The sequence below is a fragment of the Schistocerca serialis genome, chromosome 1 (assembly GCF_023864345.2).
Source record: "Schistocerca serialis cubense isolate TAMUIC-IGC-003099 chromosome 1, iqSchSeri2.2, whole genome shotgun sequence".
Classification (NCBI taxonomy): Eukaryota; Metazoa; Arthropoda; class Insecta; order Orthoptera; family Acrididae; genus Schistocerca; species Schistocerca serialis.
In genome coordinates this window covers 1,097,660,720-1,097,680,428 of record NC_064638.1, presented here as the reverse complement: position 1 = coordinate 1,097,680,428, position 19,709 = coordinate 1,097,660,720, and the positions used below count along the sequence as shown (strand labels likewise).

At 43.1% G+C, this 19,709-nt stretch overlaps 2 protein-coding genes across 3 annotated transcripts in view; both read right to left on the bottom strand.

Annotated features, from left to right (window-relative positions):
- LOC126416301 (UDP-glucosyltransferase 2-like) overlaps positions 1-19,709 on the bottom strand; it is a 394,127-nt gene that overhangs the window by 96,992 nt on the left and 277,426 nt on the right. The gene's annotated exons all lie outside the window — the stretch shown is intronic.
- LOC126416351 (UDP-glucosyltransferase 2-like) overlaps positions 7,112-19,709 on the bottom strand; it is an 82,810-nt gene continuing 70,212 nt past the window's right edge. Inside the window, exon 6 of the mRNA XM_050084034.1 lies at positions 7,112-7,855. Coding sequence (XP_049939991.1) covers positions 7,567-7,855 — 289 coding nt within the window. The 3' untranslated portion in view covers positions 7,112-7,566. The remainder of the gene's footprint in view (positions 7,856-19,709) is intronic.

Genomic DNA, 19,709 nt, shown 5'->3' with positions numbered 1-19,709 from the left:
TTCCATGCACACAAAGGGAATCATTGTGGATAATAGGCACCGTGACTATAGACTCACAAATAATTCCAAATAATTCGAATAAATAACAAAATATAACAGAAAGAATTTTGTCTTTTAAGGTGTTTCGAGCCGTTACTATACATTCACTATGCTTCCCAGCCCTTCCCGTTCACCATTACACTATGAGTGATACGTCAAACAGATTGCTTGCAATTATACCTACATCAAATTTATGTATATGTCTAATAACTGTCACTTTACGCCTTTTTTATTCAAAATGTTGTAGGCCTACTTGCGTTTCTTAATATGATTACTGTACATGACCAGAGAAACGTATGTTGTAAAAAAGAAAATGTAATTTAACTGAATGATTTTCACATATTTATTATTTTGAATGTGAATAGTATGCGTTGTTTTATTGTTTCATGCTATTGCTTGTCAAAAAGATTTCGACACTCTTGAAAGTGTTTCACGAAGTGGTATGTTGTGTTTCAGTACCTATGCCGAGCCTGAATCTCGTCCGACACAGCGCGGAATGAAACATCACTGTTTCGATACAATTAGTCCGTTCCAAGCAGAGGTGGACTGAAACAGCCTTATTTTGAAACAACGATACAGTTTCTGTGTCTGGCTCAAGATCGAATCTGGTCCGGTTACCCGAGACAGGGGCGGAATGAAACACCACTGTTTCGCAACAGTGAACCACAGCCGTTCCGAAACACTGAAACAGTTCCACGTATCGGTACACTGTATCGAAACATAGAAACAGTGGCCAAGTCTATTGTCTACCAGTGAAAACTGCACAGCATAATGTGGGCACGTCGGCAACATTGTCGTTGAGGAATAGACAGATACGTTCAATTTATATGCGGGGAGTCACCATTGTAGATCCACAGGGAATAGGAAATGACTACAACGAAAAACCACGCGATCGCAATATTCCGACGAACAATACTTACTCATAGGACGAGCATACACAAACAAACATACGGAAACAGTAAAATGAAATTAAATGATAGTGTGGCACTGATGGCCGGGGAAGTTCGGCCGCTGGGTGCGTCTTATTTCAGATGACGGTGATGATGAAATGATGAGGACAGCACAACGCTCAGTCCACGTGCGGAGAAAACCTCCAATCCGGCCGGTAATCAAGCAGTGTTCCCATATTGATATCGTACAGGCAATTAAATATGGAGCAGTCAAAATAATGCATTTTTAGTCATTAATTTTGTCTGTTGTGAATATTATGAATTCTGTTAATTATTTCTGATTAGAGGTGTTTGATTACTACTGTGAATGAAGGTGTAAATGAAAAGCAATATGAGAATATTGGCATGTCTATTAACTGAGTATACGGTAGTGGAAAATTGTGTCTGTAGAGTCTAGAAAGGATCTGGAGCTCAGCTATCATCACGACTGGAAAGGCTTACTTGCAGCTCTGAAAATATGTTTTAATTCTGCGAAATTATGACCTTAAAAAGACGGTGGAAAGTTGTAAAGTATTTACGGACGAACAACAAAGACGAACGTGTAAATTTCGGATTTTTTGTGTGAACTGTGACTTTTTGTAGAACTTAAATCCGGGTGACATACTGCGCAAGACGTGACCGAGATGTGAACGTTCGAAATGACCGAGTTCTGGAATACTAAGCGAGAATTCTGTTTCACAGGAAACCCATTTGCTAATTAGCCGGTGTCAAGCCACATACTACAAGCTGGCTACTGAAAGTGACCGTAATTACGTGTGAATGTTGTAAGTGTAACATTCAATTAGATCAGATTTGTCAGTTAATTTGTATCCGAGAAGTGACAATATAAACGAATTTTCATTCTGCAACTTGCTCTCATTTAATATCTAGTAAAAACCTGGAGTTCGGAAAGCATTATATGTACCCTTTAGGTATGATTAATGCAGCCAGTTTATGCTATAATTTCTCTAGCCAAGGAACATCATTCGTTTTCTAACAGCAGAGAAAGACCACCGAAAGGTGAGTGGAATATTTTTCTGTTGGCGAACAAACCGGCAACGCGCCGACACAAGAATGCCTTACAACGAATAAAAAACAAAACTGAACACCTCTTTCATCGATACGCACAAGCACAGCCTTGCAGGTCGTATGCAGTAAACAGTTTAAATTAGAACCTCTGCTGGAGCAAAAGGGATGTTCTAACTCATCCCATAGGGGTTTCATCGGGTTCAGGGCGGTACCCTGGTCAAGTCAGGAATGTTATTGTCTACACGCTATTGCTTCATAGATTCTGATTTATTACAAAATAATATGTTCTCAATAGTTTGCTCATTTGCTTACTGCATTCTGTTGGTCGTTCATAACAGCGAAAAGCATGCAGTGCAAGAGCTGTGTTTCACAGTAAAGAAGATGGAAAAAAAAGGTTCAAATGGCTCTGAGCACTATGTTACTTGACATCTATGGTCATCAGTCCCCTAGAACTTACAAGGGAACCTCCCCATCGCACCCCCCTCAGATTTAGTTATAAGTTGGCACAGTGGATAGGCCTTGAAAAACTGAACACAGATCAATCGAGAAAACAGGAAGAAGTTGTGTGGAACTATGAAAAAAATTAGTAAAATATACAAACTGAGTAGTCCATGCGCAAGATAAGCAACATCAAGAACACTGTCAGTCAAGGAGCGCCGTGGTCGCGTGGTTAGCGAGAGCAGCTACGGAATGAGAGTTCCTAGGTTCAAGTCTTCCCTCGAGTGAAAAGTTTAATTATTTTCAGTTTATGTGACAAACTCTTATGTTTTCATCACTTTTTTGGAAGTGATTATCACATCCACAAGAAAACCTAAATCGGGCAAGGTAGAAGAATCTTTTTACCCATTCGCCAAGTGTACAAGTTAGATGGGTCGACAACATATTCCTGTCATGTGACGCACATGCCGTCACCAGTGTCGTATAGAATATATCATACGTGTTTTCCCGTGGAGGAATCGGTTGACCTATGACCTTGCGATCAAATGTTTTCGGTTCCCATTGGAGAGGCACGTCCTTTCGTCTACTAATCGCACGGTTAATGCAGTGAACAGAGACCAGAGACGTCAATGAACGAACGGACAGATCATAACTTTGCGAAAATAAAGAAAGTAAAATTTTCAGTTGAGGGAAGACTTGAACCAAGGACCTCTCGCTCCGCAGCTACTCACGCTAACCACGGGATCACAGCGCTCCTAAGCATATATTCTCCTTGATGTTGCCTATCGTCCGCGTGGACTACTCAGTTTGTATATTTTACTAATTTTTTCACGGTTCCACACAAGTTCTTCCTGTTTTCTCGATTGATCTGTGTTCAGTTTTTCAAGCCCTATCCACTGTGCCAACTTATAACTGAATCTGAGGGGGATGCGATGGGGAGGTTCCCTTGTTAGAACTACTTAAACCTAACTAACCTAAGGACAGCACACAACAACCAGTCATCACGAGGCAAAGAAAATCTCTGACCCCGCCGGGAATCGAACCCGGGCGCGGGAAGCGAGAACGCTACCGCACGACCACGAGCTGCGGACAAAGAAGATGAACAAGTCCTCATAATTCTTACGGTGTACATTTTAGGGCCCATGTTTACTGCACATTTTTCTTTGTTTTGGTATATACTTACGTCTCTTAAAATTTGGAATAACTTTTATAACACCGTGTATATTTTAGACATATACTGGTAGGTAACCTCTTACAAGCTCTGAACGACATGCTGTGAGTTTTTTCGATGTTTAGTGACTACGAATCGTCTAGGAACGATTTATTACTGTTCATCAAACACGTCTTCTGACCTGTAATGTATATGCCAATGGAAATAATGTAATGAGATACCTTTTCATAAAATATTTTGTGTATGGAGCTGGGGTTATACACAGCCAGATATACACTGACGGAAAAAAATTGCAACGCCAAGAAGTTGTGGGATATAAACGAAAGTTGATAGGCGTATTATTATTACATCTGAAAGAGCCACTATGAAGATGCAAATACGGTTTGCTTTAAATATAGGCTGCAACGGTCGTTAGCGTTAGTTACGTTTGAGACTGGACGTGGAGAGTTGATGTTAGTCAAGAATGCCTTTAAGGCGACGAAGATGCCTTATCAACACCTCACTGGTGAGGACTACGAGAAGCTGGATGTTCCTTTTGCGATATTGCAGAAAGACTTGGCAGGAATTTAGCCACTGTACCTGACTGCCGGCAGCGGTGATCATGAGAATGTACGGTCGCAAGTGGATTGGGCTCCGGAAGGCCACGTTGCACAACCGAGAGGGAAGACCATCGTGTTCGGTGTGTGGCTCTGGCGTATCGTACTGCATCTGCAGCAGCAGTTGGCACCATAGTGACACAATGAACTGTCACAAACCGGTTACTTCAAGGACAGCTCCGAGCCAGACACTCTGTGGTGTGCATTCCACTGACCCCAAAGCACTGATTTTGGTGACTTCGGTGGTGTCAACCGAGAGCTCGTTGGAAGGCAGGCTGTTGAGTCTGATAAAAGCTTGATCTGCCGCGTTGCCAGCGATCGCCGTGTGTTGGTTAGTAGGAGGCCAGTTGAGAGCATGAAACAATCTGCCTGCGTGCTAGACACACTGGAGCAACAACTGGAATTATGGTCTGGAGTGTGATTTCTTATGACAACAGGAGCACTTTCGTGGTTATTCCACACACGCTGACTACAAATTTGTACGACAGTTTGGTGATGGGACCTGTTGTGCTGCCATTCATGAACAGCATTCGAGTGGCTGTTTTCCAATAGCGTAACGCCCGCCTACATATCACTGTTGTAATCCAACATGCTCCACCAAGTGTCGAAATATTACCATGGCCTGCTCGATCACCATATGGGCACAGATGGGACATCATCGGACGAAAACTTCAGCATCATCCACAAAGAGCACTAACCGTCTCTGTATTGAACGACCAGGGCAACTGGCATGTAACTTCATACCACAAATTGACGTCCGATACCTGTACAACACAACACATACACGTCTGCATGCTTGCTTTCAACATTCTGGCGGTTATCCGATTATCAGTGTACCAGCATTTCACACTCGTAATGACTTATCTAGCGCTTACATTAACCAGTGATCTCGAAATGTTAATCACTTACATATGCTACCTAGACAAACGTATTCCCGCAATTTCAATACTTTACATCCTTTGGTGTCATAATTTTTTTTCCATCAGTGTATCTTCAACGAGGGGCGTTTGAAAAGTCCGTGCAAAAATAAAAACTACTTACGTGTTTGGGGAAAACCTATTTTTATTTTTCGACATAGTCTCCTTTTACACTTATACACTTTGTACAACGCTGTTCTAATTTGCTGATCACGTCTGAATAATAGGAATTGTCCAAGTCTGCAAAACAACTATTAGTTGCTGCAATCATCTCCTAGGTTGAATAAAATCTTTGTCCCGCCAGCCATTTCTTCAAATTGGGGAACAAATAGTAGTCCGAGGGAGCCAAGTCTGGAGCACAGGGGGGATGTGAAACGAGTTGGAGTTCTACTTCCATTAGTTTTGCGACCACAACTGCTGAGGTGTGTGCTGGTGCATTGTCGTTATGGAAAAGGATTTTTTTGCGGTCCAATCGCCGGCGTTTTTCTTGCAGCTCAGTTTTCAAACGGTCCAATAACGATGAATAATATACACCTGTAATAGTTTTAGCCTTTTCCAGATAGTCGATGAGGATTATCGCTTGCGAATCCCAAAAGACAGTCGCCATAATCTTTCTGGCCGAAGGAATGGTCTTCGCCTTTTTTGGTGCAGATCTCCCTTGGTAACCCATTGTTTAGATTGTTGTTTGGTCTCAGGAGTACAGTAATGTATTCATGTTTCATCCACAGTGACGAAACGAAGGTTAAAGTCCTGTGGATTCTTCCTGAACAGCTACTAAGCATCCTTGCAACACTTGACATGATTCCGTTTTTGGTCAAGCGGAACCCATCTTACGGTTAGCTTTCTCATGTTCAAATGTTTGTGCAAAAGATTATTACCCGTGCATTCGAGATGCTCACAGCACTAGCACCTCAACTCTTCTGTCATACATCACCATATCATAGATTTTATCAATGATTTCTGGAGTCGTAACCTCCACAGGCCGTCCAGAGCGTTCAGCATCACTTGTGCCCATATAACCACTCCGAAAATTTTGAAACCACTTATAAACTGTTCTAATCGAAGGTGCAGAGCCACTGTAATGTTAATCAAGCTTCTCTTTAGTCTCCTGAGGCGTTTTGCCTTTCATAAAGTAATGTTTAATCACCACACGAAATTCTTTTTCGTCCGTTTTTGACTACCTTGATTCACACGAATGCTAAACACAAAGAAATAGACCAATATGGCTGAAACTTCGTGTGCGTTCTTTCCAAACGTCTATCTAAACATGACCTCGATACGCGCCGGTGGTGCCATCTCTCGGACTTTGAACGGACCTTTCAAACGCCCCTCGTATATGACGATAGCCCTATACACATGCAGATATATGTGATGTGTGACTCCTGGTCACTAAATTTCTGAAGATGTCCCGTGTCTGTCAAGTGAAACGCATCAGTTGCCAGCAGCCATAAAATGCTTAACACCCAATGAAATTCAGTTTAAGAGAAGCCTAAAGGATTTATTGTTGGCCAACTCCTTCTACTCCACTGACGAATTTCTCAGTAGAATCAAGCTATTTTTGTATATATAAAAGTACAATCTAACTTCCGCGCCATTTCAGTGCAGTAATGTGTTCATTGTAAATAAGTATTGCAGTAAATGTTGATGGTGTTGGGACAGCAATAAGCCACAAATTTACTTTCAGTTCTTTTATGCAAAGGGTACCGTTACCGGTTTCGAATCGTTGCGATTCATCTTCAGACGGTTTACACGCTTTCCTTATAACATGTGGTGTGTTTTTTTACAGATTAATTGTCCTAAAATATAATACCATCAACATTTGTCTTCAAATAAGAGCCATGGTCTCCAACTATGTCATCATATGACAAAATTGCAGCAAATATTGTAGTAGTTATATTATATGTTTATTACCTTATAAATAAATAAAACATTTTTTTTTTAATTTTAAATGCAGTGCATTAATGCGATCTTAGTAAATGAGTGTTCCAAAATGATTCTTTCATACAGTGTTCATTAAAAAAATGAGGATTATTCCACTTGGAACCTGTGGAGGGTACATTAGCTTATCTGTTTTAGTTGTAAATATTTGTCATGTATTATTGCTTTTGTGACACGTTCTACATGCTGGAGGACCTCCTCACTACGGATCAATTGGAATGAAAGTAAATCTAATCTAATCTAAAGCAAAGAAAATTTGTATGCGAATTGTAATGCTCCAAAATCTTCATTAAAATATTTGTTATGTTTTATACTCAGCATATCAATCCAGCCACTATTTAGAATGCTGTGTTGCACAAATTGCTAATTTTTTGTTCTGATGAATGCAGAGAATTTCTTTTGATTGTGCTGACATAACTGCAGTGGGGAGAAGTCAGATTGTATGGCGTGCGAGTGATCGACCCCACTGAACTCAAGAAGGTATCTTGGGCCTCGAAGCGCCGGTGTCATCACTGCTTTTTCTTCGACTCAGCGTAGGCAGCACGTGTGGCGCGCGGGCGGCGACACCTGCGGACCACAAAGAGGCAGAGGAAGACTGGCGCCAGTGCGCAGACGACGACGAAGGCCGCGACGTCGAGCAGCAGCAGCTGCCACCAGCTGAGGTCGAGCGCCGCGCTGCGCATGTGCGGTGCGCCGCCGTGCCTCAGCACGTACTCCGTCCAGTAGACAGCGCGCTCCAGTGGCGGCTGTGGCTGGTCGCGGAACAACCGTGACAGTTCCGCTGCCCGCTGCCGGTACCTGCAACGTCACGCCAGCCGCACAGCACCACTAGAGACACACTGACTTGGCGCCACAACGGTAACACACACACACACACACACAAAAGAAAAAAAAAGGACGCACCACGAAGGAATTATCAAAATGGGACAGAATTGGTAGGTGTCATTTACAACTACAGACAAACAAGTGATTACAGTTTCAGAAAAAAATCGGATGATTTATTCAAGGGCAAGTGCTTGGGAAAGTGCTTCACAAATTGAGCACGCCGATAACACGTTAGTCCACCTCTGGATAATATGCAAGCAGTTATTCGGCTTGTCATTGATTGACTCAGTTGTTGGATGTCCTTCCAAGGCATATCGTGCCAAATTCTATCAAACTGAGGCGTTGGAACTTCAAACTTTCGAGCTGATTAGGGGGCTCTACCAATAACACTCCAAATGTTCTCATTTGGGGAGAGATCCGATGACCTTGCCGGTCAGAGTAGGGTTTGACACGAACGAAGACAAGCAGCAGGAAGTCGCTGTGTGCATGCTGGCATTATCCCTTTCAGACGATGTGGTTCCGTTTGAACCTACCTACGACTGTCTTACTTCGTGGCAAATGCCAAATGCACATTAACTACATCTCTAGCTACCTTCCACGCCACCAGTAGGTGCTGCCCTCTAGAAGCTGCAGCTTGAACTACTTCATATGCTTCAAATCTTAGCAGTTAGACGAGCAAACATAGGAGCCATTTTTGACTGCGGTCCACGACTGTCTGTGTTTTCAAATTGTGACTGAATTTGTCTCTATAAGGTATGTTCAATTATACTCTGCGTATTGCAATAGAAATTAAATTTATGTACTTATTTTCACGATTGTAGTAGTGGTTCCTTTTGAAAGCACTGCGACTCTAAGAGCAACATGACTAGCTGTGGCCAGTTGTTGTATTTACTCCCCTCCCCCACACGGATCCTGTATGACCACATTCCGTTCCCGCACCTCCTCCTTTTCCTCGAACGGATACAGATCCTCTACACCTCCCGCAAACTTGATCCCCCTCACCCGCTTATCTCTCCCATCCTCTCCCACCCCCGTCCGCTGCCGCACCTGTATTCCCACATCCCACCTGCTCTCCATCTCTCCATTCTCCATACCCTCGCATAAGGTGCCTTCCGCCAACTCCGCCTCCCTGATGATGCCCGCATCCCCTCCATCTATCCCTCCTACCAATTTTGATCCTCCCCTTCCACCCCCTGTGTTTTTTTCCCAAGGGCACACTCTCTCCCTTCTCTCGCTCCTCCCTACCTCCCTCCCTCCTCTCCCCCAGGCTTCCCCTACCCACCTGACCTTCTTTCCTCCCCCCCCCCCCTCTCGTCTGTCACTGGCATCTACACCCGCCCTTCTCCCTCCTCCCCCACCTTTTCCACTAGGGCAGGTCCCTGGACTCGTACATGACCAGTGAACATTCACGCGCCAGAGATCATTGCCATTGGTTTTTTGTGTGCCATCGTGTTAGTGCCTTAGTGTTTCACCGTCCGTGCTCCTCGTTCACGTGTGTCGTTTCTGTCATCTATGTTTGTGTATCAGTGCTGAACGTTTTTTTATTTTGCTACGCCTGTGAAGGGCTCCATGTGTTTTACTTTGTGTGTCTACTATTTGCTATCCACCAATTTGTTTTTGCTTTTCTATCTCTTCATCTGTACTACTTGTAATGTCTGTGGCCGAAGAGTGGCGTAGTTTTGCTGCTGCCGGCCTACCTTGTATAAGGTATAAAATGACAATAAAGGAAAAAAAAGTTATTGTATTTCCAGTTTCACACATTGTACTCTCGCAGAATAAATGAAGCCGAAATTCTGGCGTGCCTTTTGAAAGGGTTTACTTCTGATGCCGACTCAGAGATTGAAAACAGCAGTGAAAGTGGAGATGATTAACACAAAATGAACAGTTGCTCAATGACCAAATAAATATTGGAAACCAGACTCTAATAAAATAATTTATGAAATTACATGAAATAGAAAAGAGCCCTTTCCATCCTTCACCCTCTCCCACTCTCCCACCCAATCCCCCCCCCCCCCCTTCCAGTTTCATTTCACTTCTTGCTCCTCACCTCCTCCAACTCACACTTCATCACGCTACTAAACACTTATGTCCACTCATCATGGCTTCTGCCTCACCCACCGAAAAGAAATCACCACTAAACTTCACCACTCTTACACAGTACATAAATACACAGCAACATAATTAAACAGAATTATACTCATACAATAAACTAAAAAAATGAGTAAAGGTCAAAGACAAACTAATAGCAATGTTATCTTGGCAACACTACAAAACGCAAACCACAATACATACTTAGAAGAATAAAAAACAAGCAGAAAACAGTCCTGTGCGGAAAAGTGTGCTGTGTAAAACATAAAAAATGCTTAATTCTACAGAGCATCTAAAAATTAGACTACAACTATCACTGTATAAGGAGGAAAAGCATCAATGATGTGCTAGCAGACGGCATTTCACGATGTCGGCGAGAAATCAAGCGGAAATCACCTTAAGTAAAAATCAACATATTGCTAAATAACTGTTTTTCAATCTTAAGGCAAATCAAAATGTAAATAACTCAATTACAGATCACTGGTGATGCTTTACCTCAAGCAAGCGAGACGCGTCTCGTGGAAACAAAAAACATGCACTTCTTTGTGGCTGCAACGACAGAACGAAAATACCCTCAACAATTGTAAAGCAACTACGGACAACATGGCCACATAAACGAAGAATTGGAGATGACGTGTTAGCTAAAGACAGTGATCTCGATTTGGCGATAGTACGCAGTAACAAATAGTTTTCCAAGCTAATCAGAAATTCCTGGAAGTCAAAGCGTATCATGAGCAAAAAATAAATAAATAAAAAAAAGTAAAACTGGTGTACCATATAAAAAATATACAACAGAAGCAAAGCATCTACCAATAGATAGCACCTCAAGGAACTGTGTATCCTGAAGCACAAAGAAAGAACGTCACAGAAATAGCGGGATGTGTGTTCTCTGTCAAGTAGCCCTATGCCTACCCGAAGAAAGAAACTGCATTTTATTTTACCACCAAAAAGCTACGGTATTTCATACACAGCGGCTGCATTTGAAACCTCCCCATATGTGTTCAGTTCATGTATGTGACACGTGTTTTTCACATTGTTCTGTCTCGACGTACGTCTAATAATCTAATTAAAAAAGAAAATTCAAAAAATCTAACATTTAGTATTTCTGGTCTGAAAGGGTTGTCTTGGTGAAATGTAAGCCGAGGAGGGTTGCCATGAAGGCCAACAAAACGGAGTGTAGAATATCATTGACGTACTGCTGTGCTGTAAGGATACGAAGAAAATGGAGAGAGATTGTCTTGGACATGATACAGGATTTGTGGTGGACATAATGAAAATAAAGGCGTTTCTCGTTGCGGTGGGATCTTCTCGCGAAATTTCAGGCACCAACTACCTCCTCTGAATCCGAAAATATTTTATTGTTGCCGACCTACATAGAGAGAAACGATCATCATAATAAAATAAAGGAAATCAGAGCTCGCACGGAAAGATATAGGTCTTCGTTTTTCCCGTGAACTGTTCGTGAGTAGAATAATCGAGAATTATTCTGAAGCTGTTTCGAGGAAGCTTCTGCCAGGCATTTAAGTGTGATTTGTAGAGTATCCATGAAGACGTAGATGTATGCTGACATTGCCACAAGTATAATGTGATTCGTCATTCCAAATCATTCGTTATCAGTCATCCATTGTCCATGGGAACAGTAGCATGTTGGTACAGAATACCGCTGACGCCCACAATGCACAGCGACATGCGCAGTGAACAAAGAGTTGTAAGCTGGCTGCGGTGGGAGTAAGAGCGGTTGTAAGATCGTTGTGACGTAGCAAGGCGGTCCTCGCTTAGTATTACGAAACAAATTGTAATGTTAAGTCGATTTCAAGTGAATTTGTATAAATAAATCGTGTTTAATCTTTGTGGTGTTACTGATTTGGGCAGACAGAGATCCTGAGTCACCATAATTAAGATTATTGCTCAACAAAGCTAAGCATTACGGTTGGCTGAAATAGCATCAAATTATCCTAGATATAACACTGTTCATATTGTACATGAAGAATTATCAATGCAGTTGGGCATTAGAAAGTGTGGCGACGCATGTTTCGCACTACGATTTCATCACTGTCTTCGGCTACATCGGAGAAGACAGCATAGCAACATTTTGTGTGCATCAGTTATTTGCGACAGTAGTAGTTCGTATCGAACTGGATTCAACATTGTTTAGGACTGATTAGGAAAGAAACTGTGAACATTATTAACGAATTTAAATTATGCATAGGCATCAATTACAATGAACAGTGATTACTGTGAACATTATTACAATGGCTGACACAGAACAAAACGATGGTGACATTATTAATGAGGAAGGACAATTCGACGATTCAGTTAATGTAGAAAAGAGTTGTGAACTCGATCATTCCGCGAGCTGTGTAAGAGAAGATTTGTGATTCAAACACAAAAACGCATAGTTCAGCACCAGCAGAGTTACAAAATGAGAATTAGTTTTCGTTTACTGTTGCAGATATTGCAAAAGAGTGAAAAACTCGACCAGCAAATGGAAAAACTTAATCGGGAAACTGAAAAAACTAATAAATAAATCGAATAAATGACTCAAGAGATGAGGGACAATTGTGTGATGAAACTGATAATGTGTGAGTAGAGCTTACTAATACACCTAGTCAGAAAAAAAGATGAATTCCGAAGACAAGGTAACAAGAAGCGTAATGGACTCAAAACTGAAATTCAAGACACGTAAATGCAGATTTACTAACGATACAAACGAAGTACCGTGACAAATGCAGAAAATGTTAAGACACCGGGCGTTATTAGTGGCAATGTGTTTATCTCATGCAGTGATTGTGCTGAAATGGAAATATTGCATGAGGCAGGTGGTGTTGAAGTGATTTCCGAGTCGTCAAAAGTGGACAAACTTCCAAAGGAATACACTGAAAATTCGTGAAAACTGTGATGTTTGGCATATTGTGTGTGAGTTGTGTAAAGATACGGTAGTGTGGGACAGACTGTCAGTATTTTGTTATCAATTGCGACTGAGCTGGTGGAAGAGGTTCGTGTACGAATAATGCAAAAAGTTTAAACACATACTACATACGTTTGATGTCTGTCCTGTCGAAGACGTCCGCAACTGGGCATTGAAACAATTCAATAGCGAAAGTTGAAAAATTGTGCCAGGCCGAGATTCGAACCCAGATTTCCACTTTATGCTAATGCTCACCTTAACTGCTTCAGCTACCCAAGCATGCTTTTCATCCGACACGAATTCTCACCTTACAGAACACCTATTGTCTCGCAGCATTTTCTGTATACTTTATACGTTCCGTCAAACACCACTGTTTTTTGATACAGCAGCTGTAAATATCACCATCTTGAGGAAGGTATCAACTTCAGCTGCAAATGGGCATCGAAATACTTCAATGGCGGAAGTTGAAAATTTGTGCCGGACTGGGACTCGAATCCAGATTTCCCTCTTTACGCGAAAGGTTGTCTCAACTGCTCTGGCAGTCCGAAAACTCTTTCCGTGCGACCCAAATTCTCAACTCATCACACATTTGAAAGTACCATCCTTGTCTATTTACCTCATTTGCTCGCAGGAATCCTTGTACTACGTTACGACCCCATTGTGTATCCGCACTGAGGATATCATAGTATTCAAGTTTACAGATAAATCATATATGTGTGGCGCCTGTTCTGTCTGCGATGTATTTTCTTACCGGTTCGAATACAACACATTGACAATCTAGCCGTTGTGCAATTGTTGTGAACTGCACTTTGCAAGACAATACAATGACAATACAATCGACTCTTCAGCAACCCACATTCATCAAACATCAAAGTGACACTTTCAGTGCAGTGCTTCAACAGCAGACAATATTGTCAAACAATGGGGTACTACAAACGATATATTTTGTGACTTCCGTGCCACTTCCGCTTCGCACGAAAATCTGGCACATACTGAGCCACAACTGTCCGACTGGTCCGATTTGAAATTGTTCTTTCAGACTGACGTTTCTTCTGTGCCGCGTGCAAAATTGTTCGATCCAGTGCTAGTGCGGCCGGATGAACAGTCTTCAGAAAGTCGTATCGGGCTCCCAACTGTGCTTCGAACAGATATGGAATATTCGTCTGTCGTACCCCTAAGGATGTCGTGCTGGTAGCTGGCACGACTACCCATTGATGTCGCCTGCACAAGCTTTAGCACACATCCTAGACAGCCACTTTTTGGCCCGGACCAACCCATTGTCTGGTTCGCTATGGTCAAAAGCATCCTCGCCACATATGACATCACTAGTGACGATGCTAAACCTGTTACGCGCTGTTCAATCTCTCATGAGAGCACGCTTTGTGGTAAGTAACATTATCCTTGCACCTCTTGCAGATAACAAGTACACTACAGCAAAATCGTCTCTTCTGCAATCCCTCTCACGGATGCCGGTAGAACAACTATAGCTAGTGATTTATAACGAACATCTGGGAAACGGGCACCCTTGCAGACAGAACTCAATACGTTCCTCTTAAAGGAAATCGACAGATGTAAAAGTAACTTCCGGAATACCCCAAGGAGTGTGATAAAAACTGTTACTGTTTACAATGTACATAAATGATTGGTAGGAAGGATAAGCAGTTCTTGAAGAATGTTTGCAGATAATGTGACTCTCTATAAGAAAGTAGGAATGCAACGATACAGATTTGCAGAATCACCAGCGGAGGATTGATGAATGGTGCAAGCTTTGGCAATTGACCCGCAATGTAAATAAATGTAATATATTCCGCGTGCATAGGAAACGAAATCCATTACTGCACAATTACACTGTTGATGGCAAATTGCTGGAAACAGCATATACCGTAAATATATATATATATAAAAGTAATTGTCCAGAGCAACCCTAAGTGGAATGTCCACGTAAAACAAATGGTAGGAAAAACAGTTGCCTGACTGAGATTCACAGGAAGAATCGTAAGGAACTTCTGGCAGGTTAAAACTGTGTGCCGGACCGAGACTCGAACTCGGGACCTTTGCCTTTCGCGGGCAAGTGCTCTGCCAACTGAGCTACCCAAGCACGACTCACGCCCCGTCCCCACAGCTTTAATTCCGCCAGTACCTCGTCTCCTACCTTCCAAACTTCACAGAAGCTCTCCTGCGAACCTTCAAGGAGTGCTAGTTCTGCAAGGTTCGCAGGAGAGCTTCTGTGAAGTTTGGAAGGTAGGAGACGAGGTACTGACGGAATTAAAGCTGTGGGGGCGGGGCCTGAATCGTGCCTGGGTAGCTCAGTGGGTAGAGCTCTTGCTCGCGAAAGGCAAAGGTCCCGAGTTCGAGTCTCGGTCTGGCACACAGTTTTAATCTGCCAGGAAGTTCCATATCAGCGCACACTCCGCTGTACAGTGATAATTTCATTCTATAATCGTAAACGCACCATGAATGAAGTGGCTTACAAGGAGCTTGTTCTCCGATTCTTGATTCCATCAATCTGGGATCCAATGAAGAGCGATGCGTTTCATATGCTCAACGAACTCCCGTGCTAGACATAACAAGAGAGGCATTGTGCATCACAGAGAGGCTTACTATCAAAATTTCGAGAGAGCACTTTCCGGGAAGAGTTGGACAACATATTACTTCCTCCCACATACATTTCGCGAAATTATCTCGACGAGCAAATTCGAGAAATTAAAGATAATACAGAGGCCTACCATCAATCATTCTTCCCACAAACCATTCACGAGCGGAACAGGGAACGAGGGATCAGTTACGTGCCGTTAGCTGGCATGCGAAGTATGATGTAGATGTACATGAACAGGTCTCCGTCACAGCTCTGACGTAGATTATGCAGACTAGTTATCAACTGGTGCCATACCATATGTTATGGACTTTATGGATCTTCAAACTTCCATCGCAAGTGTACAACCTAAGCACCCATGAACATAAATCGTTGGATAACTGGCCCAGATTAGCAGACAGGATCTTCGTCATACTCTAACACAATGCATCGGGGTACCATCGATAATAATACCACAACACCAGCTTCAGCGTCCCTGCCACCACACTGCTGCCAAGCACAGACACAACAATCACCTACACTCTCCCAAGAACTTTGTGACACCATCCAAACGTGGTCTTGACACAACAATGGCATCTCTGTCAACACAACACTTTAACCTCGCAGACTGTTGACTGTAGTCTTTCGAACTGTGAATGCGCTCTAGTAGGTTCTGTGGCTGTCTCTTGTGTGGATGTGGTCTTGTACTGCGGTTATTCGTGTAAAAAAAAAAGAGTGCTATCTCAAAGCAGGACGTGTTATCTGTCACCCTGGTCCTATCCTGGCGCAGGACTCTACATTGCTGACCCATAACGACTAAATACTGATTTATTTTCATGCTGATTCAGATACTACACGTCGACAATACGCCATTGTGCAACCATTGCGTGGTGCAGTCCACAAGACAAGACAATGATTTCAATGTTAGAGCGTATGGTGCTTTGTAATCTACTCTTCTGCAACATTCATCAAATACAGTGCTCCAACAGTGGACAGTAACAATGGTGTATTACAAACGATTTACTTTGAGGCTTTGTTGCCACTCCCACTTCCCATGAAAATCTGGGACATAATGAGCCACAATAATCCGAACGGTTAGGTTCGCGATCATATACTGTGCCCGACAATAATACCACTGCACATAGATCGCAGCAACAGCCTCAGCATGCCCACCATCTCGCTGCAGTCGAGTTCGGACACAACAGTCACCTACATTCGCCAATGACAACTTCCTCACACCATCTCAACCCGGCCTCAAACGGCGATGGAAGTCTCTGAGGAAGTGCCTCTGCCAACACAACCCTTCACTCACCAATGGGGTCAGTAATGCACCTCTTACTTGTGTGCTTCCCACTGAAACTCCATGCATGCCTATACCCCCAATCTCTCCACAAGAGTCGTTTATACAGTGCGCTATCAGGAATGGAGTGGTACGTGAGATTACCACCATGCCACACCCTCCAGCCCATCACAGACCACACAGGTTACCGCCAGACAAGCTCTGTGTCACTAAGGCTGCAATCGATGAACTCCTAAAAGCCGGAGTTCTGAGACCTTTGAACAGCTCATGGGCTTCACCCACACTGAACATTCAGGATTTCACCTATTGTCTTGTACGCACTTCTGCTTTGAGGATCAATCACTGCAAGCAAGCGTTCCTGCAGATAGTGATGAGTGCAAAAGATATTCACAAGACAGCGGTTATCATGCCATTCAGCTTCTTCGAGTTCCCGTTTACGCTACATGGCCCGATAAACGCGATTTAAATCAGGCATCTTTTTATTGGTGGTATTTTGTTCAAGCTCATAACCTGCTTTGCCCACCTAGACAACGTCCTCAGACAAGGGCACGCGTGAATTGCATCTTAAATGAGTTTTCGACACGATTGCTGATATCGGTTTGTGATTAATGAAGAAAAATGGCAGTTTCGACGCACTGAGGTCATCTTTCTCAGGTATATCATTAATGATGACGGCATTTGTCCTACACCACAACAAGTGGAATTCGTCTTTCAGCTACCGCTGCTGCAGTATCTCCAAAAATTATGTCTATTCCTAGGGATGATTAATTTCTATCGCCATTACCTTCTGCAGGTAGTCGCCATTTAGGCTCAACTCATAGAAGTTTTTGCGAACAAGATTAGCACTGGTAAAATGTAAGCTGGCTGGGCCCCCTTGCATGCAGCTCGCCTTTGACCAGCTTAAAGACCACCTTGCACATGTCATGATTTTGGCACACCCACTTCCTCACGCTCACATCACTATTACATCTGATGCAAATGATTCCTCTATTGAGGCGGTTCTCCAACAGGCAGTGACAGGTTAAGCAATCACTTCAGTTTTCCTCATGTAAACTGAAAGCTTCACAGCGTAAGTGGTTTACCTATGACCGTGAGCTTCTAACCGTGTATGAGGCAGTTCATCAGTTCAAAGTTGATATCGAAGGCAGGCCATTAGTCATTTACATGGGCCATCAACCGCAGACGCAATCCGAAAGGCATATGCCTCAAGTGATTCAGCCACCTGAACTATACTGCACAGTTTACAATCGATGTGCACCACCTGAAGAGCGCAGACAATGTTGTGGTGGACAACCTCACAAATCAACGCCCTCTTGCGCGAATCGACTACAACGAATTCCAACAACTACAACACCTTCGCCACGATCCCACTACTTATCTCAGACTTACACATTGCCTGATACTGGGGGTGGGTAGACAGATTTTGGTATGATGTGTTACAAAACCGAACTCGCCCCTTTATATCTCACTGCTTTGGAAGATCATTTCGACGAGTTGCACAAATTGTCGCATTCCAGCATCAGCCCAATGACACACTTTCACCTACATCTACATCATGCTCCGCAAGCCACCTAATGGTGTGTGGCGGGGGGGTACTTCCGGTACCACTATCTGATCCCTCCAACACTGTTCCTGTGACTGCGAAGAATGATTGACAGTAAATCTCTGTATTGGCTCTAATTTCTCGAATTTTCTCCTCGTGGTCAATACGTGAAATGTATATGGGGAGAAGTAATATGTTGTCTGCGGGTGTACAGGATGGAATGTTCAGACTGTGATGCCTGCTATGTGGGACAGACTGGTAAAGGACTTGAGATGAGGTTTGGTGAGCATGTAGCTTTGTATAGCTGAGAGATCCAACTTCGCTGCCGATCAGGCTGAGAATGGACACACACTCTCCTCACAGAGGATTGGTGCCAGGTTATTGCATAAAGCTGAGAAGGGCAGATTCATGAACTTCCTGGAGGAGATGGAGATATTCTGTCATCTGAGGTCATCTGACATTCACCTGTTCAATGAGCAGGTATTTCAGGTCAGGGGATGTCACAACTCAGGAGGGAACTAATATGGAAATTACTTTTTGTTCATTGTTATTTCATTCCCCCTGCCCCATGTCATATGTTGTCCAACTCCTCCTGAAAAGTGCTGTCCCGAAGTTTCAATAGTAAATCTCTCCTGATGCACAACACCTCTCTTGTAACGTCTCTTGTAACGTTTGTTTAGCATCTCCGTAACGCTCTCTCGCCAGTTGAACGATCCCGTGACGAAACGCGCCGCTCTTCGCTGAATCTTCTCTATCTCCTCTATCAGTCCTATCTGATAGGGATCCAAGATAGTTGAACAATACTCAGGAATCGCATGAACAACCGCATTATAAGCCACTTCTTTCGTGGATGAGTTACATTTCCTAAAGATTCTTCCGATGAATCTGAATCTGGTGTCTGCTTTTCCCCTATCTGCTTTATATGCTTATTCCACTTAAGGTCGCTCTGGATAGTTACGCCTAGATATTTTACGGCAGACGCTGTCTCCAGCTGTTTGTCATCAATAGTGTAGCTGTACAGTAGTGGATTTCTTTTCCTATGTATGCACAATATGTGACCTTTACTTATGTTCAGGGTCAACTACCACAGTCTGCACCATTCATCAATTCTCTGCAGGTCGTTCTGCAAATGTAAGTAGGCTGTTTATGTTTTCTTATTGCCAACGTTACGTAGCGCTCTGTATGAAAAACACTGGCTCTGATGTGTGCAGTCTGTGGCTAGTTTGCATTGTTGTCTGCCATTGTAGTGTTGGGCAGCTGGATGTGAACAGCGCGTAGCGTTGCGCAGTTGGAGGTGAGCCGCCAGCAGTGGTGGATGTGGGGAGAGAAATGGCGGAGTTTTGAAATTTGTAAGACTGGATGGCATGAACTGCTATATAGATTATGACTATTAAGGTAAATACATTGTTTGTTCTC